At 46.6% G+C, this 19,723-nt stretch overlaps 1 protein-coding gene across 1 annotated transcript in view; it reads right to left on the reverse strand.

Annotated features, from left to right (window-relative positions):
• Nucleotides 1–19,723, reverse strand: part of LOC138733859 (E3 ubiquitin-protein ligase UHRF2-like) — a 67,683-nt gene that overhangs the window by 25,186 nt on the left and 22,774 nt on the right. The window contains exon 2 of the mRNA XM_069881365.1: nt 14,644–14,886. Within this exon, the coding sequence (XP_069737466.1) occupies nt 14,644–14,886 (243 nt within the window). The remainder of the gene's footprint in view (nt 1–14,643; nt 14,887–19,723) is intronic.

Below are 19,723 nucleotides of genomic sequence, written 5' to 3' on the forward strand. Positions count from 1 at the left end.
ATCAAGACTGGTGCTTCCATAAATCTTTCAACTGTAAGAAACAGAAGTCTCTCATGACTTTTCTCCTTTCTGTGCTCACAACAGTGCTGGTAGTAAGTGATGAAACTACTCTGTAGTAGAGCACGTTTCATTCATTCATTATCCTAACACATTTTCTCAGCCCTTCAACTAATTAAAAACATGTTACTTCAACAATACAAGGCTTTTCCTGTGATTTGAGTTAAACCTCAGAGGTATGCATCACTTTGGTTACGCAGGCAGTCCTTTAAAAACTGTAGCGTGTAAACAGTTATTTTCTTTGAAATATTAACTGGATTAAAATAGCATCAAAGAGCCCCACTTAAGGAACACCTTTGTACACTGTACGCCAAATATAAGAAAACATTATTGCAGTAGAACTGCTATGGAGCCATACCAAGTGACGAAGAGAAGGCATATGGAAGAGGACTCCAAGATGCAAAGTTTAAAGTAAATTCTAAAAGTGCTCAGACTAGGTTCGATTACTGTAAAATCAAATCGGGGAAACTACTTTTCACTCTCACTTCGGAAATAATATTTTAACAGGAATGTTTCACAGATGTATTTTTAGTTTTACTTTATTTGCAAAGCATCCTTTTCTAATTTATTTATTTATTTTTTACGTAAAGAAGGGAATTTACCTTCTAAAGACCATTTAAATGCCCCTTTCAAAAAACCCAAACCCAAACAAACTACAAACAAAACCACAGAAAATCTGAGCCCAAAAGATAACACATTAACATAGCAGCCAACCTCAGGGCATGAACAAACTTGTTTTACCACACGATGATGCATGCAAGAGAATAAGAGAACTGTGCATTTCCAAAATGTTTAATAAGCAGGCTCTGTACTGATACATAGATAGAACAATTATAAAACTCATTTTTCTGGGATACATTTATAAGGCCGAATAGCTTCAGGGGCTGTATTATGTTTTTAGAGGTTTTTTTAAATGAGGGCAGTTTAGTTTGCCACAGATGTGTATGGTTTAATTTATATCCTTAATCAGGCAGTAGGACAGTGACAGAGATGGATATTTATTCTTACTACGTCCAAAGACCAGCATCTATAAACAAAAGAACATGAACTAGTACAGCGGTGTGCAGTCTGTAAGCTTAAAAGTTGCCTCAGCAGCTTTATGGGCAGATTCAACGAGGCCCTGTTCCTGGCCATACCTGGCAAATAGATTACATTGGGTTCTTACCAAAAGTTGTTACAGTACATTAAAACCAAACCAAACCAAAACTTTCTTAGCTGGACGGTTTACTAGTATAATCTGTAATTTATAATAACCTTGGGAAGGTAAGCTGTATGTGGCTCAAGGATTGGAATGTAGGTGACCCTGACCAGAGGGCCATTGTACATTGAGGTGTTAGTGATCCATAGTACAGTTAACCCGAGTTGTCCCAAACCTGTGCTGTGCTGCACTGCACAAATCCCTTGGTTGCAGGATAAACTCGGCCAGCTCATCGTAACAGAGGAGCCTGCAGGCAGCTCTCACCTGGTATCAGTAAGTGATTAAGCCCTCTGCACGGCCTTGCCTTTATCTAACAGTGCAGCAAGGAGTTCTCATGCAAACATCGTAGAAACTATAAACAGGTTTGTTTTCTTGCAAGAGAATCCTATTATAGCTTGAATGACCAAAAGGGGAGAATCTCTTTTGTGGATGAGGTCTGTCCAGCATGCTGCACGTGGGTTGGAGGCCCGTTCAACGCTACATCGCTCGGGGTTTCCAACATCTAAAGGGACATAAGAGTTCTCTCCTTATAGTGTTAGCTCTAATAAATAGCATTCTAAAATGATACTTTACAGAGTCTGAGTGCCTTTCTTACTGGGATCATAATGGACCGGCACCTCCTGGTGCAAAGCACTGAGGTATCAGAGATACAGTATGTATGACAGAGCACAGAAATAGCGCTGAAATTGCTCAGAAGCATGTCAGTTTGCAATAAGTGTGCATTATTTCACTAGCTTCCTTGTTGCTTCTTTCATCGTTGACTAGGAAGCCTGGTAAAGGCTGAGGGACTTGCGTACGACCACAAGATGGGAGGAGAGACTGTCCATACAGAGCAATGCGTGGAAAGATTGAAAGATGTGCATGTAGGAATGTATTAATGTCTGACATTCCAAGTGCCTAGGATGTTGGTTAAGGAGAGCAGTACTGACAAAGCGATAGACAGAATTTAATGAAAATGCCGAAGCAATCCTGGTCATCCAAGCTCAACAAATTTTGGAATAATGCTTTCGGTATTAAAACGAGTAATAAAACTGTAAATTGAGAAAAGTGAAAAGCAAGGACAGAAAGCATTTGCCTTAAACCACTCCTGATTTTATGGTTAGGGTGGCTCACTTTTTGTTCCCCAAGAATGGTGTCAGCTGCTACTAGACGCAGCTCTACTGTTTCTTGATAGGACCTAGGTCTTGTCCACTATGGTAGATTAGGCAGTGCCTTCCTGGAACAAATTTGCTACTTTCAAATTCAGTAGAAACTCTATACGTTTCTGAGCCAATGCAGACCTGTAGAGTCAACAAGTACTATAAGAAAATCTGACCTTTATTGGCCAGAAAACTTAGGCTACTGAAATAACAGAATGCACTAGCAGTGACACAATGTTCTGAGAATGCTGGGCCTGATCAATCATTTCTTTATTCCCGTTTCACACTGATGACGTTCTTCTGAAATATCTGGGGTTTAGCAGTTGTTTCTAGGAGGCTTTCTTTCCATCCCCTCTGTTCAGGGTGAGCAGAAACTCTGTACATAAAGTGAAAAATGCTAAGGCACACAGGCAGATGACTAGGCCCTGGCCTGAGGTTCAGCTAACTGAACAGGACATGGGAAAATAATGTGACATGAGAAATTGCTGGACGTGACAGATAACAGCGTGAGAAGTTTGTCACCTATCAGGCAGCCTCTCAGTCACGATGTCACTGAGAGGCTGCCGAGCCTGGCGAACCCTACATATTATCATCTGTTCCTACTATTCCAGGTAGGGTCTAATGATACTGCGGCAACTAAGAACCATCAAAAGAGACTCTATGTCCCTCAGAGCAATGTTAAAAGGATCTGGAGCACCAATGGTGTTCTCTGTCCTCCTAGTCAGAGGAAGGGTTCAGAAAGGAGAAATGAATTGAACAGGTGAGCGCTTGGCTGTGTGGCTGGTGCCATACTCAAGGTTTTGGCTTCTGTGATCATGGATCCACCTTTGAGAAGCTGGGTCTGTTGGGAGTTCATGGGATTCACCTGACCAAGTGGGGCAAGGTGGTCTTTGCCAACAAGCTGGCCAGATTTATAAGGAGAGCTTTAAACTAGATTTAGTGGGGGAAGAGGATGCAGTTTTGAGCAAGAGAAAAGAGCCAGGGGCTGCTGATCTATTAGGAACCAAGAAGGAAACCCCTGTGAAGTGCCTCAAAGGAATTAAAGCTTGTGCCTCTATAAAGGTGACAAGGTAGGTAGCCCAGCTGAAGTGTCTCAATAGCAATGCGTGCAGCATGGGTGACAAGCAGGAGGGGCTGGAAGCCACTGCAGCTGGAAAGCTATGATCTAATCGCTACCACTGAAACGCGGTGGGACGAATCGCACTACTGGAGCTCTGCAACCGGGGAGGTCGCGGTTGACTGGAGTTTAGGAAATGTGACGCTCATCTACTAGAAGGGCCGGAAAGAGGATCTAGGGAACTACAGGCCTGTCAGCCTGACCTCGGTGCCGGGGAAGCTTAGGGAGCAGATCGCCTTGAGTGCCATCACATAGCACGTACAGGACAACTGGGTGATCAGGCCCAGTCAGCATGGGTTTAGGAAAGGCAGGTCCTGCTGGGCTAACCTGATCTCCTTCTATGACAAGATGACCCCACTTGGAGGCTGAGGGAAAGGCTGTGAATGTTGTTTACCTGGACTTTAGTAAAGCCTTTGACACCGTTTCCCACGGCATTCTCCTGGAGAAACTAGCTGCTCGTGGCTTGGACAGGCAAACTCTTTGCTGGGTAAAAAAGTGCCTGGATGGCCGGGCCCAAAGTGTTGTGGCGAATGGAGTTAAATCCAGTTGGCGGCCAGACACAAGCAGTGCTCCCCAGGGCTGAGTGTTGGCGCCAGTTTTGTTTCGATATCTTTGTCAGTGATCTGGACGACGGGATCGAGTGCACCCTTGGAAAGTTTGCAGTCGACACCAAGTTGGGCGGGAGTGTTGATCTGCTGGAGGGAAGGAAGGCTCTGCAGAGGGATCTGGACAGACTGGATCGATGGGCCGAGGCCAACTGTATGAGATTCAACAAGGCCAAGTGCTGGGTCCCGTATCTGGGTCACAACAACCACATGCAACGGTACAGGCTTGGGGCAGTGTGGTTGGAAAGCTGTCCGGCGGGAAAGGACCTGGGCCTAGGGGTGCTGGTCGACAGCCGGCTGAACATGAGCCGGCAGTGTGCCCAGGTGGCCAAGGAGGACAGTAGCATCCTGGCTTGTATCAGAAATGGTGTGGCCAGCAGGACCAGGGAAGCGATCGTCCCCCTGTACTCGGCACTGGTGAGGCGGCACCTCAAATCCTGTGTTCAGTTTTGGGCCCCTCACTCCAAGAAAGACACTGGGGTGCTAGAGTGTGTCCAAAGAAGAACATCTCTGTGTTATCAACACTGTTTCCACCGCAAATCCGAAACATAGCACCATACAAGTTACTATGAAGAAATTTAACTCTATCCCAGCCAAAACCAGTACAGACAGGAAGTGGGAGGTGGGGGGGAGTGGGGTGGTTAATGAGGATGTATTGAATAGCGTAGGACCTGAGCATGACGTACATGGTATGGAATAAGGGGTGGAGATTGTACTGGGTCTGGCTGGAATGGGGTTAACTTTATTCCTAGCAGCCCGTATGGTGCTGTGGCTTGGATTTGTGACTAAAACAGTCTTGATAATGCACTAATGTTTTGTCTATTGCTGAGCAGTACTTGTACAGTGTGAAGGCTCTCTTTTTCCCACTCTGCTCACCCCGAGGAAGTAGGCTGGGGGTGGGCAAGAAGTTGGCTGGGGACACAGCCTGGACAGCTGACCCAAATTGGCCAAAGGGTATGCCATATAACGTCATGTTTAGCCGTAACAATTGATGGGAGGCAGGTTTGGTCGGGCACATAGCCATTTATCAGAGACTGGCTGGGCATCACTCTGCTTGTGGGAAGTAGTGCATGATTGCATTTGCATCACTTGGTTTTTTTTTTGGTTGGGGTTTTTTTTCTTTCTTCTTCCTCTTCCCCTCCTTATTAAACTACCTTTATCTCGACCCATGAGTTTTCTCACTTTTGTTCTTCTTGTTCTTTTCTCCATCCCAGGGCGGGGTGGGGGTGGGGGGTGTGTTTAGCTGCTGGCCAGGGTCAACCTACCACAATATCTTATTTTGAAGTAACTGGACTTTTATTGGCCTCTGGACTCTTTCCTGTAGTCTGGTTAGGGAAACTAAGACTGGTTTCCTACATTGTTTTATTTGATTTTTTTCTTAATTTAATTTTCATACCTTTGTAATTTTTTCATAGACAGAACGTAATCATGGTAGGAAAGAAAGTGATGCCTCAAGCACACTGGTTATAAGGGGTCTCCTGACAAACAGTGCTATTATTGTGGTCAGAGTCCTCGGTTCTTTTAAAATCCAGTCCATTCTTTAGTGCCCAGTGTGTTAGTTTTCTTCATAGTATATATCCTTGAGCCCATAATTCTCCAGCTTGAAGATATTTCTGTATGATTGCCTGGTAGTAGTTCTAACTGGAAGACGATTGTACACTGGGGAGTTAGTGCTCCACATAACAGTTGACCTGAGTAGGCGCAGGGCTGTGCTGTGCTGCGCGTATTCCTTGGCTGCAGAATAAACTAATTGTAATGGAGAAGTCTGTAGGTGGCTCCCACTCAGTACCTCGTGATGACACCGGTGGTGTGTCTTTGTCTTTACCTTGAAGTGATGCAGCACATTCTTATGTGAACATCCTTTTGCTTGAACAGTAGAAATGATTAACAGAATTGTTTACTTCTAAGAAAATCCTGTAAGATGGGATCTGCACAGCATGCCATGCCTTGGTGGGAGGTCATTTTAATCAATACCTTTTGGAGTCTGAGTGCCTTTCTTACTGGGATCTATAACAAACACCTGCACCCATGCATTACATCTGACATAGTCTGCAGGATCCCTGTGAGAAATGCCCTTTTGGGAAAAGGATAGCGAGGAGAAGACAGAATGGGTGCCCAGCTGGCTCCACACGCAGCCACGAGGGCTAGTGATTCTGTGATTCTGAGGGACAGTCATGCAGTGTTTGGCCTGGGTGACCTCCTCAATGAGCTGGAAATCAGAGAAAGAGTTACTTGGATGTCTCACTTCAGTTGAAATATTAACTTGTCTCCAAAAGCAATGGGCGGGAAAAGGAAAAAAGAACCATCAGGATTTGCGTCTTATTAGGGTGTTACTGACATACATTAAATGGGCGTGGGAATATTTTGACTAGACAGAAGAATTACAAAAGACTAATAAGATACGATAAGAACTACTTCGGGACGTCTTTCACTAGATCAGGTTGCTCAAAGCCCCATCCAACCTGACCTTGTACACTTCCAGTGACGGGGCATCCACAACTTCCCTGGGCAACCTGTTCCAGTGGCTCACCATCCTCATCATAAAGCATTTCTTCCTTATGTCCAATCCAAATCTACGCTCCTTCAGTTTAAAACCGCCGCCCCTTGTCCTGTCACTACAGGCCCTGGTGAAAAGTCTCTCTTCATCTTTCTTAGAAGCCCCCTTTAAGTACTGGAAGGCCGCAATAAGGTCTCCCCAGAGTCTTCTCTTCTCCAGGCTTAACAACCCCAACTCCCTCAGCCTTTCCTCATAGGAGAGGTGTTCCAGCCCTCTGATCGTCTTCGTAGCCCTCCTCTGGACTCGTTACAACAGATCCATGTCCTTCCTGTGCTGAGGACTCCAGAACTGAACGCAGCGCTCCAGGTGAGGTTTCACAAGAGCAGAGTAGAGGGGCAGAATCACCTCCCTCGACCTGCTGGCCACGCTGCTTCTGATGCAGCCCAGGATGCAATTGGCTTTCTGGTCTGCAAGCGCACATTGCTGACTCATGTCCAATTTTTCATCCACCAGCACCCCCAAGTCCTTCTCTTCAGGGCTGCTCTCAATCCATTCTCCGCCCAGCCTGTATTTGCGCTTGGGATTCCCCCGATCCAGGTGCAGGACCTTGCGCTTGGCCTTGTTGAACTTCATGAGGTTCGCATGGGCCCATTCCTCAAGCCTGTCAAGGTCCCTCTGGATGGCATCCCTTCCCTCAAGCACCACTCAGCTTAGTGCCATCTGCAAACTTGCTGAGGGTGCATGCAATCCCAATGTCTATGTCACTGATGAAGATGTTCAACAGTATTGGACCCCCGAGGAACACCACTTGTTACTGGTTTCCATTTGGACATTGAACCATTGACTGTAACTCTCTGGATGCAACCATCCAGCCAGTTCCTTATCCACCTAACGGTCCACCCATCGAACCCATATCTCTCCAATTTAGCGACAAGGATGTTGTGTGGGACCGTGTCAAAGGCCTTACAGAAGTCCCGGTAGATGACATCCGTAGCTCTTCTCTTGTCCACCAATGCAGTTACTCCATCGTAGAAGGCCACCAGATTAGTCTGGCACGATTTGCCCTTGGTGAAGCTATCAACCTCTAAACCTGTGTACTGCTGGTTTTCAAAGACAGCTCTGTGCAATCGATCCATTTTTATACGTAGAGGGCAACCAACCCCCCCTCCCCTCCTTCCTTCCTTGCCTGTTCCTCCTCAACAGTTTATAGCCATTGATTGCAGCACTCTAGTTGTGTGTGTCATCCCACCAAGTTCCAGTGATAGTGATCAGACCATAGCTTTTCAGCTGCACAGTGGCTTCCAGCTCCTCCTGTTTGTTACCCATGCTGTGTGCATTAGTATAGCGACACTTCAGTTGGACTGTTGACTGTCTCACCTTTTTGACGGGACCTTTTTGGAGGGCTGGGGGGCATTCCTCACTACTCTAGTAGGTGCGCTCGTCCACCCTGTTGCTTGTGAGTATACAGGTGTCACGGCTTTGGACCCCACTCCCCAAGTTCATCGGTTTAAAGTGCGATTCACTAAGTCAGCCAGTCAGCCGGCGAAAATTCTCCTTCCTCTTCTAGACAGGTGGATCCCATCTCTCCCCTATAGGCTGTATACATTGAAGGACATTCCATGACCATAGAAGCCAAAGCCCTGGCGACAACATCGGCCATGAAGCCAGATGTTGATTTGCATGATGTGTCGACTTCTGCCCGCACCCCTATCCCTGACTCGCAAGACAGAGGAGAAGGTCACTTGGGCCCCTGTTCTCGTCACTTGAGCCCCAGGGCTCTGAAGTCCTGCTCAATCTTGCTCAGGCTACGCTTTACTGTGTCAATGGTGCCCACGTGGAAAAGAAGTAGGGGATAGTAGTCTGCGCTTTTAGCCAGTTGTGGCAGCCTCTCTGGGACATCCCAGGCAAGCAGCAAACTTCCCTTGACTGTATATCAGGCCAGCAGGTGGATGCCTCACTGCCTCTCAGCAGTTGCCCACTACTAGCACTCGCCACTTCCTTTTGCGGCTTTTAGTGTGTGCAGCTGGTGTGATTGCTTCCCATGAGTCTTGCTCATTGGCTTCACCCAGAAGCCAGCCAAGAAGAAGAAGCTGACGAGCTCTTCTATAAACAACTGAGAGAAGTCTCAAGATCGCTAGCTCTTGTCCTTGTGGGAGACTTCAGTCTTCCAGATGTCTGCTGGAAGTACAATACAGCAGAAAGGAAGCAGTCTAGGAGGTTCCTGGAGTGTCTGGAAGACAACTTCCTCACGCAACGGGTGAGTGGGCCGACAAGGGAAGGTGCCCTCCTGGACCTGCTGTTTGTGAACAGAGAAGGCCTTGTGGTGGATGTGAAGGTTGGAGGACGCCTGGGACAAAGCAGTCATGAGATGGTAGAATTTTCAGGTGAGGAGGGGGGTTGGCAGAACAATCACATTAAACTTCCAGAGGGCAGACTTTGGATTGTTCAGAAGGCTGGTTGACAAAGTCCCATGGGAGACAGTCCTTAAGGGCAAGGGAGCCCATGAGGGCTGGGTACTCTTCAAAAAGGAAGTCCTAGCAGCTCAGGAGCAAGCCGTCCCCATGTTCCCAAAAAGGAGCTGTCGGGGAAAAAAAACCAGCTTGGTTGAGCAGGGAGATCTTGAGGGACATCAAAAAGAAGAGGAATGTCTATGAACTTTGGAAGAAGGGACAGGCATCTTGGGTGGACTACAGGAAGGAAGTGAGATCGTGCAGAGGAGGGCTAAAGCCCAACTAGAGCTCAGATTGGCCAAGTCGGTGAAAGATAATAAAAAATCTTTCTATAAATACATTAACATTAAAATGAGGACCAGGGAGAATAATCAGTCTTTACTGGATGCGAAGGGAACAACTGTGACAAAGGATGAGGACAAGGCCGAGGTACTTAATGCTTTCTTTGCCTCAGTCTTTAATAGTAAGGAAAGTTGTTCCCTCTGTGTACATACCCAGGAGTTAGAAGAGCAGAACGAAGCTCCCACGATCCCAGAGGAGGTGGTTAGAGACTTGCTTGCCCAGCTAGACGCCCACAAGTCTATGGGGCCGGATGGGATCCATCCAAGAGTATTGAGGGAGCGGGCGGATGTGCTGGCCAAACCCCTTTCCATCACCTTCCAGCAGTCCTGGCTAACTGAGGAAGTTCCACTTCACTGGAGGCTGGCTGATGTTGTGCCCATCTACAAGAAGGGTCAGAGGGAGGACACAGGAAGCTACAGGCTTGTCGGTCTGACCTCAGTGCTGGGAAAAGTCATGGAACAGGTGATCTTGAGTGCTATCATGAAGCACATGCAAGAGAACCGGGTGATCAGGCCCAGTCAACACGGGTTCATGAAAGGCAGGTCTTGCCAAACTAACCTGATCTCCTTCTATGACCAAATGACTCGCCTACTGGACGAGGGAAAGGCTGTGGATGTGGTCTTCCTGGACTTCAGTAAAGCCTTTGACACAGTTCCTCACAGCATTCTGCTTCGGAAACTGTCAGCCTCTGGCCTGGACAGGCGGACACTCTCCTGGGTGGAAAACTGGTTGGATGGCCGGGCCCAGAGAGTGGTGGCAAATGGAAATAACTCCAGCTGGAGGCCACTTACAAGTTTGGTTCCCCAGGGCTCAGTGCTGGATCCAGCCCTGTTCAATGTCTTTATCAATGACCTGGATGAAGGCATCGAGTGCACCCTTAGCAAGTTTGCGGACGACACTAAGCTGGGTGGAAGTGTGGATCTGCTGGAGGGTAGGGAGGCTCTGCAAAGGGATCTGACCAGTCCACTGGGATGAGACCAGTGGGATTAGGTTTAAGAAGGCCAAATGCCGAGTCCTGCACTTGGGGCACAAAAACCCTATGCAGTGCTACAGACTAGGAGAAGACTGGCTGGAAAGCTGCCTGGAGGAGAAGGACCTGGGGGGTGTTGGTTCACAGCGACTGAACATGAGCCAGCGGTGTGCCCAGGTGGCCAAGAAGGCCAATGGCATCTTGGCTTGTATCAGAAACGGCGTGTCCAGCAGGTCCAGGGACATAAAGGGTCATTGGACACTGGAACAGGCTGCCCAGGGAGGTGGTTGAATCACCGTCCCTGGATGTATTTAAAAGGCAGGTGGATGAGGTGCTGAGGGGCATGGCTTAGTGTCAGATAGGAATGGTTGGACTCGATGATCCTGGGGGTCTTTTCCAACCTAGTGATTCTGTGATTCATCCACCGCCAAGACTTTGTATATGTTGCTGGTTGGTACATATGAGGAAGTGGCGGGGAAGTGATATTCTGCGGGCATAAAGATTCCAGTATCGCATGTATGCTGGGGCGAGTGGCCGATGCCTTGGTGTACTTGCAATATCAGCGGCAAGCACAGAACAAACGGCCGACGTTCTCATGCTTGCTAGCTTGTTGAGACCTTGGAATCTTTATTAAGACCCCTGGGTTAATAGGAAAGGAATGCACTAGGCGGAAAGCATGAAGATAAGGGCCACATCTGTGGGAAAACAGGGGGTTGCACTCTGTCGCTGTACTGCGGGATTCTCACGGGTGGAAATCCCCTGGGATAGCTGTTACTGGACACAGAGGCACTATATAAGGTTTGCATCCTGTCAATAAAGTTGATCTCTTTTGTTACCTCATCGACGGGGTCCGTGCCTTAATCGCTACAAACGGTGCCCAACTTGAGAAGGACCCACACCTCTCAGGGCAAACCCTGATATTCAGGGTCAGAACCGCTGGATAGAAGTGGCCGTAGCGACGCCCAGTTGGACGGATTTTGGCCAGTGTGGAGCACTGAAGCAGTCCGGACGAGTAAGAGCCTTGCAAAAAGGTGAGCAACTGGGAACTCAGGAATAATGGGGTCCTCGCTGTCCGTGGAGGAGCAGAGTACACTAGTTATCTTAAAATCAAGATTAAAGTAACAGGATGTTAAGTATGCTGCGCGATGACTCAGGACTTTATTAAAATGGATACAGGGTCAGGATCCAGGTTTAGATTTGACTCCTGCATATGATATAAAAGTCTGGGATACCGCGGGACTTAAGCTGTGGGACACGGCTACCAGGGACGACCCTGGGGCGGTAAGCCTGTTATCTACCTGGAGATTAATGATCGAATTGTCAAAACACTTGAGATCGTGCAAAGTTTTAGCAGAACCAGGAAAAAAGCAGGAGGACAGTAATATTCCGTATTCAGAGCCCAGTGCAGGGCCATCAGCAACGGCCGATAATCCCTTTGATCCGGGGCCAGCAGACCACGAAAGAACTTTGATTTATTTTTGCCTGTGGAGGTGTGGTGACCTTAACCAGCTACAAACTTGCCCTTTGATTTGTTCGCAGGAGGCCGGAGACATGAAAACCTGTAGAGAAAGTACTAACTGTACTAAGGGGGGGCTGCCCGCCGCCACTGTTGCCGCCGCTTTCTGTAGTGCAGACAGTTTCGGAAACGACGTTGGTAGCAGTTCAAGAATCAAGCCAGTTTAAATAATGCATGTTTACAACAGGCACTGCTTTTTGGCTTATCAAACGCTTATAAAGATATCGGATATCAGAAAGTTGAAACAGGCACGAACCGTATATGGCATTTGTAGACAGACTGAAGAGATACGGTGCTAGGTGAATTAACAATTGATGAACAGGATAACAATTGTTTAGACTTTTAGCAATTAGTCAGCTCGAAATAAGCACAAAGAAAGGACTAACACTTAAGGGTAAACAGAACAGTAATAATTTAGCCAAAGCAACTGACACTTAAAGAACAGCAGAATAGAAGCTGCTCACGCTTAAGGAATACACAGGATGACAGTTGTTTAGCTAAAGCAACATATTTCTATAAGCCTTTATGTAGGAAAGGAGTCTGTTGCTAGATGATTTCTGATAAGCAAGAGAAGTCATCTGGACCTGTGATAGGAGCGGAAACTAACACTGACAAGAATGGCAAGGATCCGGAGAACATGCGCACAGATTGAAGTTAAAGGAAGTTAAAACAATCGACTTCATCCCTGAGAAGACACTGCACAGGCACAAACAGGAAGAAGACTCTTCTCAAACTCATTATAATAAGAAGCGGGGAAAGGTTATGAATATGTATAGGCATTTTTGGAATATGTAACGGTTTATGTAACAGTCGGTGTCTTAATCGCTAAAATATCCCATTGCCATGCGTCACCAGAGACCATGGCGCCTCCTTCTCCAAGTGCTGTCTGTTTGCTGCTGAAGCTCTTTGTTCTTGGATTGCTTGGAGGTCAGTGCCATGGAGCCCTAATATTTCTTCCTGCAACGCCTCAAATAATACCCTATTTCTTGTCCCCCTCTCCCTAATACAGCATAACCTGCTGACTTCCTCCTGCAGCTCTGCCACCTGCTGCCAGAGTGACTCCACTGGAGCACACCCTGCACAGGTGGAGCTTGCACCCTCCTCCATCCAGGAGTGTGGGGTGCAGTCTTTGCAGCCCTCCACCTGGACAGCAGCTTCTGTGGTAGGAAGCTCCGTCTGGGTGGCTGCCTCCACTCGTCCTGGGATAGCCTGGCTGGGTAGATGGTTCCTGGCTGCTGCAGAGCAGGTCTCTGCCACCAAGCTTCCGATGATCCCAACTCACTGATTTCTAACTCCCTGGAGGCCCCAAGCCTGTGGGTAGGCTTGCACAGCCACCAGTTAGTTGGGGCGACTGTTGAGGCTGCAGCCTAAGCCTGCAGGTGAGCTGAGCAGGTGGCAGCCGGCAACTGGTAGAGTGTGCAGCCCTTCTCTCGGGAACTGCTGCACCCCTCCCCTCAGGGACCGCTCCCTGTTTGCATGCCCTGGCCTCTGGTGCTCCCTAGGGGCCGGTTATATGTCGCTTCCCACGGTTTGAACTGCCCGCGGGGACCGCCGGCATCGCCCAACTCACACCCGCCTCTGTCGCGAGACCTGTCGCCTGCCAGCTGGTGCCTCTTACGCACAACGCAAGGGTGTTGGGGGCCCAGCAACCCCCTCAGACTCCCCCCCGGTGGACCTCATAAGAACCTTGCACTCTTCTCGGCACGCGACAGCAACTGCCACTGCTAGCGTCCCATGTTTTGAACTGGCCACGGGAACCGCTGGTTTAGCTTCCTGAGGTGAAACGAACTTGAAACAATTCTCACAAAACTGCACAAATTGAAGTCTCAAACCTGACTTCTGCCATTGGAGGGACTTCATTCCCCCAGTGCCTGCCTTGAGATTCAGGGACTTGAGAGATGTGGGAAGAGCCAAGGGAAAACAGAGGCAAACCAATTGTTGAGTGCCTCTGCCTTCTCCGTGTCAGCTGTCACCAATCTCCTGGCCTATTTATCAGGGGGGTACAAATTCTTTTGTCTTTCTTTTCTGGCCAACGTACCTGTAGAAGCCCTTGTGAAACTGAAGAAATCCGCAATGGAAGCTTTTTCATTATTGATTGAGGCTTACAGTGAAGAGATCCCAAAGATCAAGTCAGTGCTCAAAGGAACCTGGTTTTTTTGCTAGTAGATGATGTGAAAACAAAAATGCCAGAGGTCCTCAACAGCCTTTCAGAAAATGATCTGTGAAATTGCTTTGAATGTTGGCAGCATCATATGCAGCTGTGTGTCAACTCAGAAGGGAACTATTCTGAAGGTGATCATAGTTGATTTTGTTAATTTGTAAAAAAGAGTTATAGGCAGTCTCATTTTCTTTTGTGTCAGACCTCGTATATCAACTTGCTGATGGTAGTGTTCCTCTCTTTAAAGCAAGCTGTCTCTGAAAGGGTAGGCATTTTTGAAACCTATTTTGAAGAAGTGGTAGAGATTATGTTGAATATTATAGATGAAATCATCACTGTTTTAGTTACCCTGCAATAATTTTAAACAAATCGCCTCCTTAGGGGCATCCTTTTCCAGTGTTAGCTTCTAACTAAATGATTTGTTAACTCAGTTTAAGTATTATTTTAATCTGCATGGTGCAAACTAATCTCGACTCTCTCAGTCCCACTGACATAAAGCTGGTCATGAAAGAAAACTGTTTGAAGATGCAGGCCTGTATAAGCAATGAAAATAGATGGAAAAATAAGGCCCCTCCTTCCAAAACTTGCACATACCTTGTACAATCCAATGCCAGGATCTATAAGAAACAAATGAGCTGATGTTGATGGCTGATTTGGTGATCTGCTGCTTGCGGCTCTTTTGACTTTGTTTTTACAGTTGGAAACAACACAGGAATTGACCTCTCCACTGTGATTTGTCACAGAAGTGGTAGGAGCTTCAGATTCAGAGCGTATCAAAAGCTGAACTATGTCATTTAGTCCAACGTCATAGTCAAATAAAGTGTGTCCATCTTCCAGCTGTCAAGAAAAAAATAGAACATTGGTGAAGTTCCACCCTGGTATTAGTATGCAGCCCTCCTCTTAGAGAGGGTAATTAAAAAAGCCCAAACAGATATTTGCTTCAAAGTTGAAGAGACACAAGACGTATTTAAGGTAAATCTTTAAAATCACTTATCCTGAGTTAACTCAGCAGCAACTCATCAAGCACAGTGGACTTGTGACTTCTGCCCAATGACATCTCTTGAGTACATAGAACTTTACAGACTCGAGATGGCTTAATCAGGGGACTGGACTTTAAAGTACCACAAGTATTTTCTATTCAGATCACACACGGGAAATGCATTGTCTCTCATACCATTATGGAATAAATATAGGCACACATGATTTTAAAAATGTATTTAGTAATGATTATATTGTATATATTATAGATAAGTAATTACACAACTTGTTCTTATATAAGCAAACTGTTTGTTACTTGTTTAATATTGGCATGTCTAAACAAACTGAAGACAGGGAGGTGATTAGAGACAGCCAACAGTTCACCAAGGGAAAATTGTGCCAAACTAATCTGGTAGCCTCCTATGATGGAGCAACCGCATCGGTGGATAAGGGAAGAGCTATGGATGTCATCTACCTGAACTTCTCTAAGACCTTTGATACCATCCCTCACAAAATTCTTATTGGAATCCTTAAGCATTACTGTTGTGGTTTAAACCCAGCCGGAAGCTAAGCCCCACACAGCCACTCGCAGACTCTCCACCCAGTGGGAGCGGGGGAGAATCAGAAGGGTAAAAGTGAGAAAACTCGTGGGTTGAGATAAAGACAGTTTAATAGGAAAAGCAAAAGATGTGCATGCAAGAAAAAAGCAAAATAAGGAATTAATTCATGACTTCCCATTGCCAGGCTGGTGTTCAGCCATTTCCAGGAAAGCAGGGCTCCATCACACATAACAGTTACTTGGGAAGATATGTCCCATAACTCCAAATCACACACAGAATCACTAGGTTGGAAAAGACCCACTGGATCATTGAGTCCAACCATTCCTACCAATCACTAAACCATGCCCCTCAGCACCTCATCCAGCCATCCTCTAAACGCCTCCAGGGAAGGTGACTCAACCACCTCCCTGGGCCGCCTGTTCCAGTGCCCAATGACCCTTTCTGTGAAAATTTTTTTCCTGATGTCAAGCCTGAACTGCCCCTGGTGGAGCTTGAGGCCATTCCCTCTTGTCCTGTTTCCTGGGTCTTCCCGAGGTAAATCTGCTTGTTTGCTTGTTTACCTTCCATCTCCCTGTATGCGATTTCCTGCATGGGGTGCAATTGCTGGAAAACAAATCAGATGAGTGATTCTAGTGCCCTTTGGTATAAAGCCAGGAGGCACAGGCATCCAAGCCATTACTTGCATTGCTCTCGTAAAGGCGGCATCAGTCAGTTCCGGTAAAACAAGCAATCTTTGTAACAGGTGATCATGCAATTAACAGTGCACTAAGTCCGTTTTTTGCATTCTCTAAGGCTAATTGTTTAAGCAACACTTCTCTAGCGGCGATATTGCCTGCCTGCTTATTTAATGCCTCCTGTAGTTTGTCTAGAAAAGTCATGTAATAAACGCCATTTTCCAGATTTCTTTTTTATCACAAATACTGGTGTGTTCCAAGGACTCTTAAATGGGTCTATATGCCCGTGATCTATTTGCTCCTCCACTAACCTCTGCAATGCACCCAATTTTTCACTTGTTCATGGTTCCAATGCCTATTCCCATTGTACTTAACACATCTCTCCCCCCCAAGATTAGTGGAACGTGCACAACAAGGGGTTGCACTACAGGCATTTTGAGATGTTCTGGCTTCCCCCTACCTGCCTTTTTTTTTTTTTTTAATTAATATGCTCTTCAACATAGGATGCTGAGTTTGTAAGGACTAAACCAAATGTATTTCTGGGATTCCCCTGGACCCAAATCTTTGCGAGCCATGCTCTCTAGAGTCAGCTTGGAACGCAGCTGCTTTGAACAAAATTAATTGTACTATATGGCTATCCTTTGGTATTAATACTAATGTAGACGGCGTCCATGCCCTTGCTTGAATTATTCCAGTAAAGCCTGCATCTATGACCCCAGGTAAAACAAAGATTCCCAGCCGAGTTATTGATAAGCCCTCTAATAACAAGGCACTAGAGCCACTCCGCAATGGTCTTTTTATGTTCTGTGGTATTGTGTGAACTGTGGATGATTGCAGCACCTCTGCGATGGTGGTGATCACGTCTATCTCCCTGCTGCCTCTGGTTCTTGCTCTGAGGTGAGAGCTGCTGTTTGCCATGGAGGCATCTGTGTCGGTACGCACCTCCGAACCATGCTTTGCCCCTGGTTTTTCGACAATACTGTCCCATTCTTATCCCATTTTAATCTACACCAATTGGCAAAATGTTTACCCTTTCCACACTGAGGGCAGATTTTAGGTCCTCTCTCCTGGCATTGCGTGTGGCAGTCTCTTTTAAAATGTCTCTCCTTGCTGCATCTATAACAGAACGTCTTCCTGTCCTGGTGTACAGTCAGGGCAGCAGCCATCAGCTGTGCTTGATAGGTTAATGGTCCCAGCTGTTGTTGTAGGATTTTTCAGATCGCACCTTATCTTTCTACATTCGTCATTAGGATTTTTTATCGCTGATTGCAAAATTAAGGCTTCTGTAACTGCTCGGTTGTCTATCTGCTTGTCGAGCGCATCCTTCTGACACGCGGAGTCAAGACTCTATAACTTATGAAGTTATAAAGTAGGTATGTTTATTCAGCGCTGAGATGCACGGGAGAATTATTTCTCAAAGAAAATGTGCGTGCCTATCATGGCAACTTGTCTTGGCTTTATACAGTAAACCGTTACATATTCCAAAAATGCCTATACATATTCATAACCTTTCCCCGCTTCTTATTATAATGAGTTTGAGAAGAGTCTTCTTCCTGTTTGTGCCTGTGCAGTGTCTTCTCAGGGATGAAGTCGATTGTTTTAACTTCCTTTAACTTCAATCTGTGCGCATGTTCTCCGGATCCTTGCCATTCTTGTCAGTGTTAGTTTCCGCTCCTATCACAGGTCCAGATGACTTCTCTTGCTTATCAGAAATCATCTAGCAACAGACCCCCTTCCTACATAAAGGCTTATAGAAATATGTTGCTTTAGCTAAACAACTGTCATCCTGTGTATTCCTTAAGCGTGAGCAGCTTCTATTCTGCTGTTCTTTAAGTGTCAGTTGCTTTGGCTAAATTATTACTGTTCTGTTTACCCTTAAGTGTTAGTCCTTTCTTTGTGCTTATTTCGAGCTGACTAATTGCTAAAAGTCTAAACAATTGTTATCCTGTTCATCAATTGTTAATTCACCTAGCACCGTATCTCTTCAGTCTGTCTACAAATGCCATATACGGTTCGTGCCTGTTTCAACTTTCTGATATCCGATATCTTTATAAGCATTTGATAAGCCAAAAAGCAGTGCCTGTTGTAAACATGCATTATTTAAACTGGCTTGATTCTTGAACTGCTACCAACGTCGTTTCCGAAACTGTCTGCACTACAGAAAGCGGCGGCAACAGTGGCGGCGGGCAGCCCCCCCTTAGTACAGTTAGTACTTTCTCTACAGGTTTTCATGTCTCCGGCCTCCTGCGAACAAATCAAAGGGCAAGTTTGTAGCTGGTTAAGGTCACCACACCTCCACAGGCAAAAATAAATCAAAGTTCTTTCGTGGTCTGCTGGCCCCGGATCAAAGGGATTATCGGCCGTTGCTGATGGCCCTGCACTGGGCTCTGAATACGGAATATTACTGTCCTCCTGCTTTTTTCCTGGTTCTGCTAAAACTTTGCACGATCTCAAGTGTTTTGACAATTCGATCATTAATCTCCAGGTAGATAACAGGCTTACCGCCCCAGGGTCGTCCCTGGTAGCCATGTCCCACAGCTTAAGTCCCGCGGTATCCCAGACTTTTATATCATATGCAGGAGTCAAATCTAAACCTGGATCCTGACCCTGTATCCATTTTAATAAAGTCCTGAGTCATCGCGCAGCATACTTAACATCCTGTTACTTTAATCTTGATTTTAAGATAACTAGTGTACTCTGCTCCTCCACGGACAGCGAGGACCCCATTATTCCTGAGTTCCCAGTTGCTCACCTTTTTGCAAGGCTCTTACTCGTCCGGACTGCTTCAGTGCTCCACACTGGCCAAAATCCGTCCAACTGGGCGTCGCTACGGCCACTTCTATCCAGCGGTTCTGACCCTGAATATCAGGGTTTGCCCTGAGAGGTGTGGGTCCTTCTCAAGTTGGGCACCGTTTGTAGCGATTAAGGCACGGACCCCGTCGATGAGGTAACAAAAGAGATCAACTTTATTGACAGGATGCAAACCTTATATAGTGCCTCTGTGTCCAGTAACAGCTATCCCAGGGGATTTCCACCCGTGAGAATCCCGCAGTACAGCGACAGAGTGCAACCCCCTGTTTTCCCACAGATGTGGCCCTTATCTTCATGCTTTCCGCCTAGTGCATTCCTTTCCTATTAACCCAGGGGTCTTAATAAAGATTCCAAGGTCTCAACAAGCTAGCAAGCATGAGAACGTCGGCCGTTTGTTCTGTGCTTGCCGCTGATATTGCAAGTACACCAAGGCATCGGCCACTCGCCCCAGCATACATGCGATACTGGAATCTTTATGCCCGCAGAATATCACTTCCCCGCCACTTCCTCATATGTACCAACCAGCAACATATACAAAGTCTTGGCGGTGGATGAATCACAGAATCACTAGGTTGGAAAAGACCCCCAGGATCATCGAGTCCAACCATTCCTATCTGACACTAAGCCATGCCCCTCAGCACCTCATCCACC

Source organism: Phaenicophaeus curvirostris (genome assembly GCF_032191515.1).
Source record: "Phaenicophaeus curvirostris isolate KB17595 chromosome Z unlocalized genomic scaffold, BPBGC_Pcur_1.0 scaffold_52, whole genome shotgun sequence".
Classification (NCBI taxonomy): Eukaryota; Metazoa; Chordata; class Aves; order Cuculiformes; family Cuculidae; genus Phaenicophaeus; species Phaenicophaeus curvirostris.